This window comes from Alexandromys fortis, unplaced genomic scaffold (genome assembly GCF_014885135.2).
Source record: "Alexandromys fortis isolate MF-2015 unplaced genomic scaffold, M_Fortis_MF-2015_v1.1 scaffold_123, whole genome shotgun sequence".
In the NCBI taxonomy this organism is placed as follows: Eukaryota; Metazoa; Chordata; class Mammalia; order Rodentia; family Cricetidae; genus Alexandromys; species Alexandromys fortis.
The window spans coordinates 4,950,573-4,963,282 of record NW_026068003.1 but is presented as its reverse complement, the minus strand read 5'-3'; the positions used below and the strand labels follow the sequence as shown (position 1 = coordinate 4,963,282).

At 43.3% G+C, this 12,710-nt stretch overlaps 1 protein-coding gene across 27 annotated transcripts in view; it reads left to right on the top strand.

Annotated features, from left to right (window-relative positions):
- The window catches only part of Cadps (calcium dependent secretion activator), a 436,391-nt gene that overhangs the window by 300,335 nt on the left and 123,346 nt on the right, over window positions 1-12,710 (top strand). For all 27 annotated transcript variants that reach the window (XM_050161168.1, XM_050161171.1, XM_050161161.1 and 24 more), the window contains one exon: window positions 11,561-11,662. In XM_050161168.1, the coding sequence (XP_050017125.1) occupies window positions 11,561-11,662 (102 nt within the window). The remainder of the gene's footprint in view (window positions 1-11,560; window positions 11,663-12,710) is intronic.

Sequence of the window (12,710 nt, the reverse complement as noted above, 5' to 3'; positions counted from 1 at the left end):
CAGGGTTGTGTCAGCCTTCTTCATCTTTGCAAGCCACACAGTCCTGAAATGTCTGTGGGATTTGTTCTGTGCTTTTCCTGTCTCCAGTACCGACAGACTTTTATGAAATGCAACTCTATCATTTAGAGCTGGTTAACAATAACATTGTAGCCTTGAATATTTTAACAGACAGCAAGATTATCTTCAGCTCCTATTGTTCTGGCTCCATAGTCCAAAACACCTTTGATTTGCATGAAAGATATTCATGAAGACTCTGATACCTGGGTTGGAGCATGCATAATTCTGATATATATAAATATGTACACTTTGATGACTATCTGTTACAGCCTCTTGGATTGAATTCTTTATGGAGGGAGAGAGAGAAAGAAGTTGCATTATATTCTCTGGGTTGTCACACTGTATTCTACATATGTTACTGAAGAAGAAAGTGTTATAAAATAATGAAATGTTTTTGTAAACTCCCTGGTAAACATCATCATGAATTATGATACACATTGTCTGGGTTTCATATTGTAAGACTGCCACTTGATTCACAGTTAGGTTTATACATCTTGTCGTGGGAACAGTTTTGGATTTCTTATTTTCTTTTCAGTTCTGATTTTCCTTATGCGTTTTGCATCTCTTTTGCTTATTATTTTAGTTTGAATGCATTTGCCATTGCTTTTTGATGCATCCTTTTTTTTCCTTTCTTTTTGTTTGCATGTGTGTGTGTTTGTGTGCGTGTATGTGTACTCTTGCTTCTTCTATGACTGGCCACCCTCTGTGCATGCCTTATACAACTGCTCCCTCGCAAAAGTCAACAAATGCATGTGTGTCTTAGTGGGCGGCTACCAAACCCAGACTTTCAAGGGGGCAAAACTTCATCTTCTCCTGAACCAGAGGCCAAAAAAGAGCCACGAAGAGAATCAAAAAAGAGAAAAGAGTCCAAAATCCACCCAAGTCAAGAACAAAAAAGGTAAGAAGCCATATGTGTATTGGCTTGTGTTTTCAGCCCCCTTTGTCCTATTCCTGTGCCTGCATTCATGCCAACATGAACACCTTTGCAAACAGTGGGTTCTATTCATGTCTTAACCCTATCCTTTAAAGGCTTTCAAAGGTGAAGTTTTTCATAAAAGATATCTTAAAAATGGACAAAATCTGGTATATTGGTAATTTGAGTCAGGTGTTTGATGATTTTTAGAATATCTTTGCATTTGAAAAACTAACCTATCAATATGCAAATAGAACCATGAGTCAGATTAGTTTCTTTTTGTTTGTTTGTTTTTCTTTTGGTCATGCTATCCTGTTGGTGATCTGATACCTTATAAGTCATTCAGAATAAACAAGCTATGCTTTGTAATTTTAAAACTATGTTCAAGGGGCAAATAAGATGGGTTAACATCAAATAGGCCTATACATTTTTCATGGATCTATTTTCTTAAATAAATACTCCTAATATCCACAACCTGTTAAAAAGAAACTCACCTGAAATAGAGAGTTATGGTACTCACCAAATCAATGGTTCTCAGTAATGGTGTAGGAGGTCCTTCTGTCTATGTGTTGCTTTCATTGGTTGAATAAAGAAACTGCCTTGGCCTTTTTATAGGACAGGAACTTAGGTAGGTGGGGAAGACAAAACTGAATGCTGAGAAGAAGGGCAGAGTGGCAGATGCCATGAAGCTCTTGCCTGAGACTGACGCTGGTTAGACTCTTTCCTGGTAAGCCACGACCTTGTGGTGCTACACAGATTATTAGAAATGGGTTGAATCAAGATGTGAGCCAATAATAGGCTAGAGATAATGGGCCAGACAGTAATTTAATTAATATAATTTCTTTGTGATTATTTTGGATGTAAGCTAGCTGGGTGGCCAGGACCAAAAGCAGGCCCTCTCACACAATACAGCAGATCCACTAATACAGCAAGGTCATCTTCAAAGCATGAAGTCCTAAACTTTTGTTCAATTTATCCTGTTTCTTGACCTTCTGCAATGCTTTAATTGGAAAAAATGGTACCTTAAAGACCACATTTACTCAGTATTTTCAATCTTTTCTTATGTACTTCTTTTTACCATTCCTTGCCTGGAATTCTGGTCGTGCTTGTCCAAGTTACATAAAGTAACAGACAAGGATCCTGTATGCACCAGCGTTCATTTATCCACTACCATTTCTAAGCCCTGGTATGCAGTTAATTCACAGGAAGAGCCGATTGGCATGGAAACATTTTCTTTCTAGCAGTTTGTCATAATATGCTTAGCAAATAGGGAGCATCAGTGAAAACCAAGTACCCCTTGATCACTCATCTCCCTCCTGGCAGTAAATAAGGGTGGAGATAAGGCTGAGTTCCTGTTTGTGTTGTGCTCTGGTGTCCACGCCCACCTTCCGGAAAACAGCGATCTAACATATCACCATGCTAGGAGAGTCTCTGAAGAGGTCTCTGCAGGGTCTCTGAAGCCCCCATGGCAGCTGTCCAGAGTTCTGCTTTTGGACCCTCTCCTCATCCACGTAAAGCAGGAGGCAATAGTCCCCACTGAAAGTCTCTGGACTGAAGCCCATATCCTAGCATAGAAGGATCCCAGTGGGATCTTCCCTGTGTGCCTGACACAGGATTAAGCATGGTGAATTTTCCCTACAGAAGATTTTTGGTGAGTTCTGGATATATTTTTGACTGACATGAAAATATTATTAAATACCAGCAATGCACAGGCAGGCATAGCCTCAAACAACAGTAACACTGAGGTCAAGGAGTCTTATTTTAAATCATATTTACAAATGATGGGATAAAATGGATTTGTTATTATTTTTTTTCACAAAAAAAAAAGATTTAGACCCTGTGCCTGAGTATAACTTGTGTTGTTCCATAGAAGCAGTGGTTTTCACACTCTAGGGTACACAGGGGTTGCAAAAGAGAATCTGCCAAAGTACGAGTACAGGGTCCTACCTTCAAATAATTCCGCAGTTCTTGCATGGAGCCAGAAATTTGCACACCTGATACCCCCACACCCATGATTCTGATTTCAGATCCTATCTAGGCAAGGTCTTGGCTGTTTGATTCCTATACATTTGAACGGCTTGAGGCAGGGGAATGAACCCGATTTGCAGTCAAAATTCTTCTGGGGAAATCCTACCTGAGCCTTTAAAAGTGAAATAATGAAACAATTGAATATGATAAATCAAACAGCTCACGTGCTTCTGGTACATGTGAAAGGTTTAGCCTGATTGAATGGCTGTAAGTTTGGGCCAACTCTTTAGAACTAAACCCAGTTTCTCAACAGAGCGAGGGAACGAAAGGGAAATGTGAGTGTTTAGCCGGTTGCATTTGGCGATCGTAAATTCCACAGATGCAAATTGCTATATCTTCTCGTTTTTAAATTAGCTCCTAAGGTTGCAGTACTTAATTTTCACCATAATATTTTTAGTATTCTTTCTAGATGACATTTAGATTAGCGTCACTTTGGTCACTGTCCCACAGTGACAAGGCAATCAAACAGCTCCGATGATTGCAAGTTGCGTCAATGTTCCTTGGATCCCTTTATGATTGAGATTGGAAATTTTTCTCATTTACATTATTATTTAACATTTCTTGAATGCCACTGCTGCTTTTCACATATGGCCTGCATAGAAAGTACATTGTATCAGCAATTAACAAATCCATAATGCCAACCGCCTCAATCCACAGCTCGCTGCATAGATTAATGAGCCTGCAGGCAGATGTAAGAGGGCAGGAATCCGAAACCATCTCTGAAAACGCATCCAAAGATCTTCTGCGGGGATGTGTTCAAAGTCAAGGTTCTGTTGATCGACAGAGCCATGTGCATCCTGTGGGTTTGGATTGGAACTCCCTCTCCATTCGTCCTAAATCAGCCCCCAACTTGCCCGAGACAGAAGCTGATCAGCCATCGCGTGAACTCCCCCTTCTCTAAGAGCATGTAACAAATCGTGATTCCTGGCCCAATCAATGCTCTCAAGTATTTCCATTTCTGTTTCTCTTCAAAGCCGCTGCTATAGCTGAGGTCTCTATCTTCTCTCCCACTGACTATAACAGTTGGCTTATTTATGGTGTCCTTGCCTCACTCCGTGTCATAGCGATGGCGGTTTCCTTTTCTTTTAATTTATTGTTTGTTTTTGATGACTATTTGCCTCACATTGAGTTACATGTAATTTTTCTTTCTTTCAACTCTATTTCTATCTATTTGCATACACACACCATTGTGTTTGGTACATTTTAATTCTCCTCCCCAAAATCTACATAAGTACCTATAGATCTGCCTTACAGAGCTCTGAATACAGTGATTTACATAACATACAGGTATGGGTGGGGCTCTAACAGTGATCTCTATTCCTCATCCCATGTTACATACAGACTTGATGGTCCGTTTATGAACACCAACATGTCTCTGGTTTACTCTAGGTCTGGATAGGTATTGCCCTTGTGCATGAATAAGGCATCCCTAAATCCTAAACTGCCAGCTTTACCTAACAGGAAGTAATCGTCATAGGGAGAGGGCAAATTACAGACAAGTTTCAAACCAAAGCAAGCATCCCACATAGCCAAGGAAAAATTCGCCGTAGACTTGCCACCCTTGTTGAAATCGTGTGACCATCTTCACGAAGGAAGCTTGCTCCCGTACAAAGAGCATGAAGTCTTGTGAAACCCGTGCCATTGATAGCTCTTACCTCAAATTCCACGTGTGCCCTCATCCTCAGTTCGCTGGAACCCCCTGTACATATATGTACATGGACATAAGTACATGCTTGCAGAGGACGCACCCAGCTTTGAACATGGATGTGATATCAAACAGCCACCCATATTACTGCTGTGACCACTTTGAAGTCCGACTTAGGGTCTCTAATGTCAAACCCATAGCTTCTCAATGTTCGTCTCACAATGATGGAACACACTTCTTCTCTTCCTCCTCCGAGAGAAGAAGTTATGAAGTTCCGATGTGGGAGGCTTGTCCCTTTCTTGGGGAAATACACGCTTTGTCGTATTTTGTAATTTCCTCAGTCATCTTTGGGTTCTTCATTCATCAGCACCCAGATCAAACCCGAGCCACTTTTATTATTAATACCCACATTCCGCTAGCATGTATATTCCTGGCTACTGTTGAGCAGGGGTAGCGTCTCAACCAGTCCCCTGCTTGTATAATAGGTAGAGTGAAGCCTCTATATTGTCGAGTCATGACTTCTGATTCAGATAAACTGCAAACCAGTCAGAAAGGCCTCCTTGGAATACTTACTCTCCCCAAGTCCCTTTTGTGAAATTCCGATTAGCCAACCCCAGAGGCTACAATGGCTACTTGCAATGGTGTAGGAACTGTTTGTTTTTCTTCCTGTCCTACACACAAGAACTTTGATATATTTGTTTTAGCAGCGTCTCTGAGCCCCAGGGCGTCGGGGCATAATTAAAAAAAAAGGGGGGGGGCATGAGCTGGAAAGAAAGGGACAGGGAAGGGGTAAGGCTAGCTTTCATAATGAAGCAGTGGCTATGGGATATGAAAGTCCTAATTGTAAATTATAATTAACCTAGGATTATAGACACCATTCGAGGAACAAGCAGGGAGACAGGGGTATCTCCTCCGCGTGGCTGTTGCTTTTGGTGCTGTTTTGAATTGCTATCTATTAAGTACCCAGAAGAAACAAAGGAAAACATTCCACTCACTCAAATCCAATTCAAGGATAGCACTCAGAAACCTGGAAGGATGAAGAACTGTCAGATATCATAAATATATATATTTTTTAAGTCAAAGATTCTCCATGTATCTGGATTAGCTGTCCTATGTAGGAAACATGGCAAGGAATGCCTAACATACTTTGTCCTGCTCTGGCCCTTTAAGTGCTCGTGGCTCGAGGCTGGAACAATTTAGTAGCAAGCAAGATGCAGCTATTGTGCTTGTTTAAGGACATTTTCAAGGATCCATAATGCGGTCTGCAGGCATGCATCCATTTGGAGAGAGAGAATATATCGTGTTTACAGTGCCTGCACCAGCATATGTGGACATTTGCATTTGGAGATGGAAGTCTATTCCTCTTCAGCTGGAGTTTTACCCCTTGTTGGTACTGATTGGAGGCTGAAAGCTGGCTGCAGGCAGAGCTGTGGACCAGACGCTCCTTCCTCTTCTGGTGAATTCATGTTTCCTTTTACACCTGGATTTGGTACTTAATCACCAAGCGGATGCACTATCGGAAGACACCCGTCGCCGTACACTTTGAATTAATTTTTCATTCCGACTTTTCTTGAAAAGGCGTCTTACCTTTGGAAGTGTTTTGCAACCCAGATTTTAGTGTGATGTGTAGAGCCGTGCCTGGAGGATGATTGAATGCTGGAAATCTGGTGCCTACCTGGGCTGTGGTGACAATTTCACTGCCTTGGAGAGGTCTGTCGGTTCCCGACAGAAAACAGGGGCTTGACTGGAATGCCTGGGGAATTTCAAGTAGCAAGATGTTTGTATTACAAGCCCAGGACATCATAATATCTAATTAATTCTCCAACGTGCATTAATGAATCATCTTTAGCTTGGTAAGGGGGAAACAGTTTACATAACTGGCAACTTTCGTTTACATAACAGATGACTGCTGGGCTTGGTGGGTTTGATTCGAGAGAAAAGCAAAGTTGGAAAAGAAGGAAGATGCAGTCCTGGACGCATTATTATTTGTGACATGGCTCAAGATGGGGGGCTGTGAGGAGAGCGAAGATGACAGAACTGGTACTAACCACGGTGACAAGAAGTTGAAGAGCAGCCGACGTGACATCTCTCCTATCGTGCTGCCGCGAATGTCAGCTTTGTGAAGGACAGTGAGAAAATGGTTTGCCGAAAACTTGAAAGGTAGATTCCAGAGACGCCGGCTGTGTCAGATGCAATATAGTCTGCCGTGGCCGCAGAGACCCACTTCTGGCTCCAGCGATGGCCTGCAGGTGGGAGAGCTTCCGGTCTTCGGCAAAGCTCCAAAGATGACTACGCTTGGCCTGCGTATTGTCTCAAGTCTCCAGGACCATGAGATACAAGAAGTGAGGTTAGCCCGTGTGCAGTTAGGTGGAACCAGAGGCCAGGGGCTGTTTATCTTGGTGTGTGCCTGTGTTTACACACAAGTGCACATATGTGTGTGTGTGTCCCTGAAGCATCATTCAGAGGCTTCCCAGCTTCTCTTTAAGCCAGAGACACAGAAAAAGGAGATACTGTGTCCTTTGCAAACTTAAACTGTGAGTGAAGAAAAGAAAAGGGAATGGAATTGAGGAGCTAGCGAAGGATGGGATCCAATCAGAGCCCTGCTTCTGCATCTGAATGACCTGCAAGCTTTCAAAACAGCGACCAGCTCAGCCTCGGCTCCAGAATGATTGGCTCACAGCTGTCAGAGCCTAGGTAGAGTCAGGCATCTAGGGTTCCTAGCCTATGAAAACAGCATGGTCAAGACCCAGCTGCTAAGATCAGTGCATCCCATCTGCTTCTTCTCCTCTTGCCTTGCTCACTTCCTGCTGAAAGATCAGGGGATCCGGCGTCTGAGATGTGCAGTGTCTGGGCAACGTAGGAGCTGCCTTCAAGGCATTAATAAAAGGCATTAATAATGGAGTCCATCTGTTTTTCCTTTCCCCATGTCCAGGGCAGTTATTGAGGCAGCGGGGACCTGAAGAGTCAGAAGCTAGTGAGGAAGGAGATGTACAGTCATGTTGGAGAAAGAGGGGAATCCAGGTTCCTGGCCTTTCATTCTGAATGAAGTCATATCCCAGATTGGGACTTTTGAATGAAAAGCTTAAATCTTGCCTTTTCTCCTTTATGATTCATTAAGCATTGGGTATTGAAAATTAAAGAACATTTCCCTTGTTTCCGGGAGGGTGGGAGAAGGTGTAAAAGACTGTTGTCGGTGAGACCGTAGTTCCGCGCTGCTATTGCGGTTTGCTTTGCAATCACCATTGTTTTCCTGACGCAGTAGAAACTCAGAAAGGGGCAGTGTTCCTCTAACACAGTCTCTGTTTTCAAGTCCATCTCAGGGGAGTTAAGAACCTGGATCAAAGGCATCTGATCAAGGGGTTGGGGAAGTGGCTCTGCCAATGAAGCAGGCTGGGAAAGCAAAGCAGGCCAGCACTGGGAAAGTGGAGACAGAAAGATTCCCTGGGGCTTGCTGATTGGCCAACCAGTCCCCCTAAACTGACAAATCCCGGGTTCAGGGAGAGACTCTATCTCAAAGGATAAACAATGCTACGGATGACATTCAGCTAGCATCCATCATCCACATACAAAAGACTACGCCAAAACAAAGGCATCCTTCCAGACCCTGGAAGAGCCTCCGTTGAGGTTTCCTTTTTGTCTTGGTTACTGTGTGTGTGTACACAGTGTGTGCATGTGCGTGTATCAGTGATTCTTAGCACGATTCCCAGAGCAGTGGCACCACAAAACCCATTAGAAATGCAGATTCTCAGGCCCCCTCCAAAACCTACCAATTCAAGAACTGGTAGAGCCAGGCTGGCTGAGTTGCCACAAGGCCTCCAGCTGATGCTAAAACATGGTCAGGTTGAGAACCATAACTCTGCGAAAGTATATATAGCTTCCGGAGAAAACACAGCTCCTAGGCCAGCAAGATGGCTTACGGGACCAAAGTGCTCACCTCGCATGCCTGACAACTTAAGTTCAATCCCAGGAACCCGCAGTGAAGGACAGAACTGATTCTCCAAAAGTTGTCATTTGTTCTTCACACACACACCATAGCGCATGCGTGCCTGTTCTCTATTTCCCTGTCTCTCTCTCCTCTCGCTCTCTCTCTCTCTCTCTCACACACACACACACAATATTAAAAAACAAAAATACTTTATAAAGGAAAACAGCACTCCCTCAAAATCTTTGGCACAGGTTGTTTTCTGAGCGCTCCACCTGTGAACCATTACCGGTGAATTACAGAACTCAGTGGAAAAGAAAATGATGATTCACAGAATTTTAGAAAATAATATTCTCAGGTCACACTAAAGTGACTTCATAACTACTACTGCTGTTAAGCTTTCTGGTCTTTAACAAACTGATCCCTAGTGGGTCTCTCACCAAGTCTGTCAGACACTGTCCCTGTCACCAACACTGTAATATTACCGATCTGGCAGTTAAAAAAAAATTACATTTGCTGTTGAGACCATACAGGATCTTATGCCCTGATTCTGCAGGTGAAGTCTGAAGGAGAGCTTTGCCAACTCAGTGAGGTTCATTTGATTTGTGGCTACAGCAATACACGTTTACTTGGTTTCCATCCTGCCGTCCACAGTGTTCCCAGCTCTCGTTGAGAGGCCATCAGGAAGGCAGAGTCCTCTAATTGCCTTAACACGCATCCCCAGAGCGAAAGGCTAGATTCAAAGCACAGTTTACATTTGTGAGAATTAGCTAAGAAGGTGAAACACAGCTCATTGTTCAGTTGTTTTATTGTCTCGGGCTCAAACCAAAATGCTGAGTCCAACAAGGCTTCTTGGGCAAGGAATGAATGCCTTGATTCGCAGACAAGTTCATCTTGGAATTCAGAACATATAGCTGGAGATGTCAGTAATAGAATGTTTGCCAGACATTCATAAGGCCCTGTTCAGTCCTCAGTACCACCAAAAAACAAACAAACAAAAAAGTAAATAAATCACTAAAGGTGACAAATATCTCTGGGACATTCCTGTTGCTGGTTGTGATGTCTAGGCCTCTATATGTTCATTGTCAACTACGTCTAATAGCACCGTTTTTTCTCTGTGTTAATTTCCTGTTAAACGTGAAATTGTTTGAATAACTTCCTTTTCCCTCCAATCAAATATGGGGGTGTACATGCCAATTGCATGTGTTTAGTACATTAGCAAACTGATTTTGGCATAACAGCCAGAACTGAATGAAATTCAAACTTGTAATGGAAATAACGAGACGTTATCAAAGACAATCTGACAGGCATTCTGTGGTACCAGTGAGTTTATTCTGGGATTTAAGGGCAATGGGAATTAGGAATGCTTATCAATATAAATATAAAAAATTAAATAAACTTTGTGACTTGATCTTCGACTTGTGTTCAGTAGATTTGAAAAATGTAAGCACGCACTTAGAACTCACATATCCTTGCTTGTTGACCATTTTGCTCTTTTACTTCCTGTGATTGGGGAGGACTACAAAAAAGGAGAATAATATTTTACTCTTTGGGGTGACTATTTGTTCTTTTATTTTACAAATTGATAGAGGATCGTTCTTAAATTTTTCAAATAGAGTACTTTTATTATTTAAAAAGAAGAAAAAGTGATTGTTTAAAAGTTGGCAGAAGTTTAGTGTTGACTTCGCATAGTCAACTTGGTCGACTACAAAAGATTTTCTTGCCATCTCCTGGGACCCCGAGAAGGCTCGTGAGCACGACCATTTGTCTGGTCTCTATAACTGGGTTGTGCAGACGGAGGAATGTTCCTATAGACGTTCCAGGTCACACAGCAATCTGCAAACTGGCATAGCCCAGTATCACAAGTCACTAGAGATCTGGGAACTAAAGGCTTTGAATGAATGGGTCAGATATTTCCAATGCAAATGGTCTAGAGAAGTGTGTGCGTGTATGTGTGTGTGCGCGCATGCGCACGTGTGTGCGTGTGCGTGTGCGTGTGTGTGTGTGTGTGTGCTCAGGGTGACCCGGAACGAAAGCATGATTCCACTGCAATCACTGGGTTTTCCAGGGTCTTGCTCTTTATCACAGTAGCTCACTATGATTGGACGACACCTGGGTTGTTAATCCTAACGTAATTTTGAACAGTAATTAGAAACTGAGTAATTTAATTAGGAGCAAAACATGGCATGTGATTTTTGTAGGAATTTTCGTAATAATTGGAGAGCCTCAAACCCCGGCGCCTTTGAGACAGTTAAGCTAGAGATCCAGCCAGGTAAACATCCACCCTGCTGAGGAAAAAGGTGTTGGTTGGCAATTGTCAGTTAAGGGCAGTTGTTGGAACTTTCAGGAGAGACCAGAAATCTAAACTAGGCTGTGAACTTTCCTAATTTTAAAAAGATCGATGGAGGGGCTGGAGAGATGACTCAGTCAGTAAAGGGCCTGCTGCCCTGGAATGAGGACCCCAGTTCCGTCTAAGTGCAGTAATGGGCACCTGCACGCCTGGCACTGGGGAAATCGGAGGCAGAGGAGGCAGGCTGACGGGCCTACTACATCATCAAACTTCCGGGAGGCACCCTGTCGAAAAAATTAAGGCGGAGAGCAATTGAGAAAGGTTCCCGGTGTTCATTTCTGCCCTCCACAGACATGAATGGGCATGCGCACAGTCTCACACATGTGCACACACGCATACGTGCGTGCGCACATACAATCATGTTCGCTTCTTTAGACTTTTTAAGAGTCTATGACCAGACGGAACCAGCTGGGCTTAACCTGTGAGCCACTTCACTATTTCATACCAACGAGAGAGAGAGTTCTCTCAGCTCCCAGTGAATGAGAACCCTGAACCATCTTCTGCTTGAGAAGCGGCCTGTTTCTATGGTCGGATCCGTCACTGCGCTTGCTGCTTCTTGAGCAGACAGTTTCCTCCTGGTCAGAATTTGATTTGCTGGTGTCAGCCTGTGAGGTTGCCGTCACCGCATAGCGTGTCTTCTTTCAGGCCTGACGGAATCGGAACTGTGACGGTTGAAGAGAAAGAACGCTTCGAAGAAATCAAAGAGAGGCTCCGAGTTCTGCTGGAGAATCAGATTACACATTTTAGGTGAGGATCTGTTCTTTGGGGGCCTGTGGGAGGCGGGGTTTAGAACGAAAATGCACAAAGAATCTTCGTTTCAGTTAAAAAACAAACCAACAACAGTTTTGTGTCTATCAGAGACATATAAGATCGTTAAAGCGAAATAGCAAAAGGAAATAGGCTAACCAGTCTGGAATGGCCCTCAGCAGCTTCCTGACTTTGCATTCTTTCTTTGTGTGGTATTTATTTTGAGGTGGAGTCTCAGATGGTCCAGGCTGACCTCAAATTCCCTATATAGCCAAGGGTTATCTTGAACTCCTAATCCTTCTGCCTCCAGCCCTTGAATGCTGGGATTAAAGGTGTGTGCCAACAAATACCAGGTTTTGTGCCATGCTGGGAATAGAACCTAGAACTTCATGAATGCTAGGGCAAGCATTCTACCAACTGAAGTTGATCCCTGGGCCCAAAGTTCAAATTCTTCAGTGCATTTTTGTGGCTTAAAGAGCAAAGATTTCCTTGTGGGATCTGACTGATAATGTCATATAAAAAGTTGAAGATTCTTCAAGGTTCCTAGGTAAACGAGTTTTAAAACTTCTACAGTTTGGGCCATAGTGAATGGGTTAAAGTTAATGGTGTTCCTAACTCTTTTCCCTATTCCTGATACCTGTGCATAGCAAGAAGGAAGGTTGGGTCAGCGTGGCTGGGGGCTGGGGCCTGAGACCAGATGTCCAGGAGCCGGGTCATGCCCTTGACTGTCACACTATGCAACCCACTCCTCTAGAGCTTGCATTATGCAATCCTCTTCTGTAGAGCATATGGGGCCTTTGTAATACAATATTGACTCCGCACGTAGACTCTGAGGCAGGAACTTCAAGACAGCAATTGCGCTTCTCATAGTTTCCCCCTGCCAGTTTCAGGGCTTGGAGGCTAAAAAGGTACTACCCTTTGTTTTCACCTATAGACAGCTGTGTAAGGTAGGTATGATCTCCAGTTAAACAATGGGGAAAATGAGGCCAGGAGGAACATGTGCCCGGTCACCCACTGTAGTCCGAATATAAGCAACCCATCCTGTTCT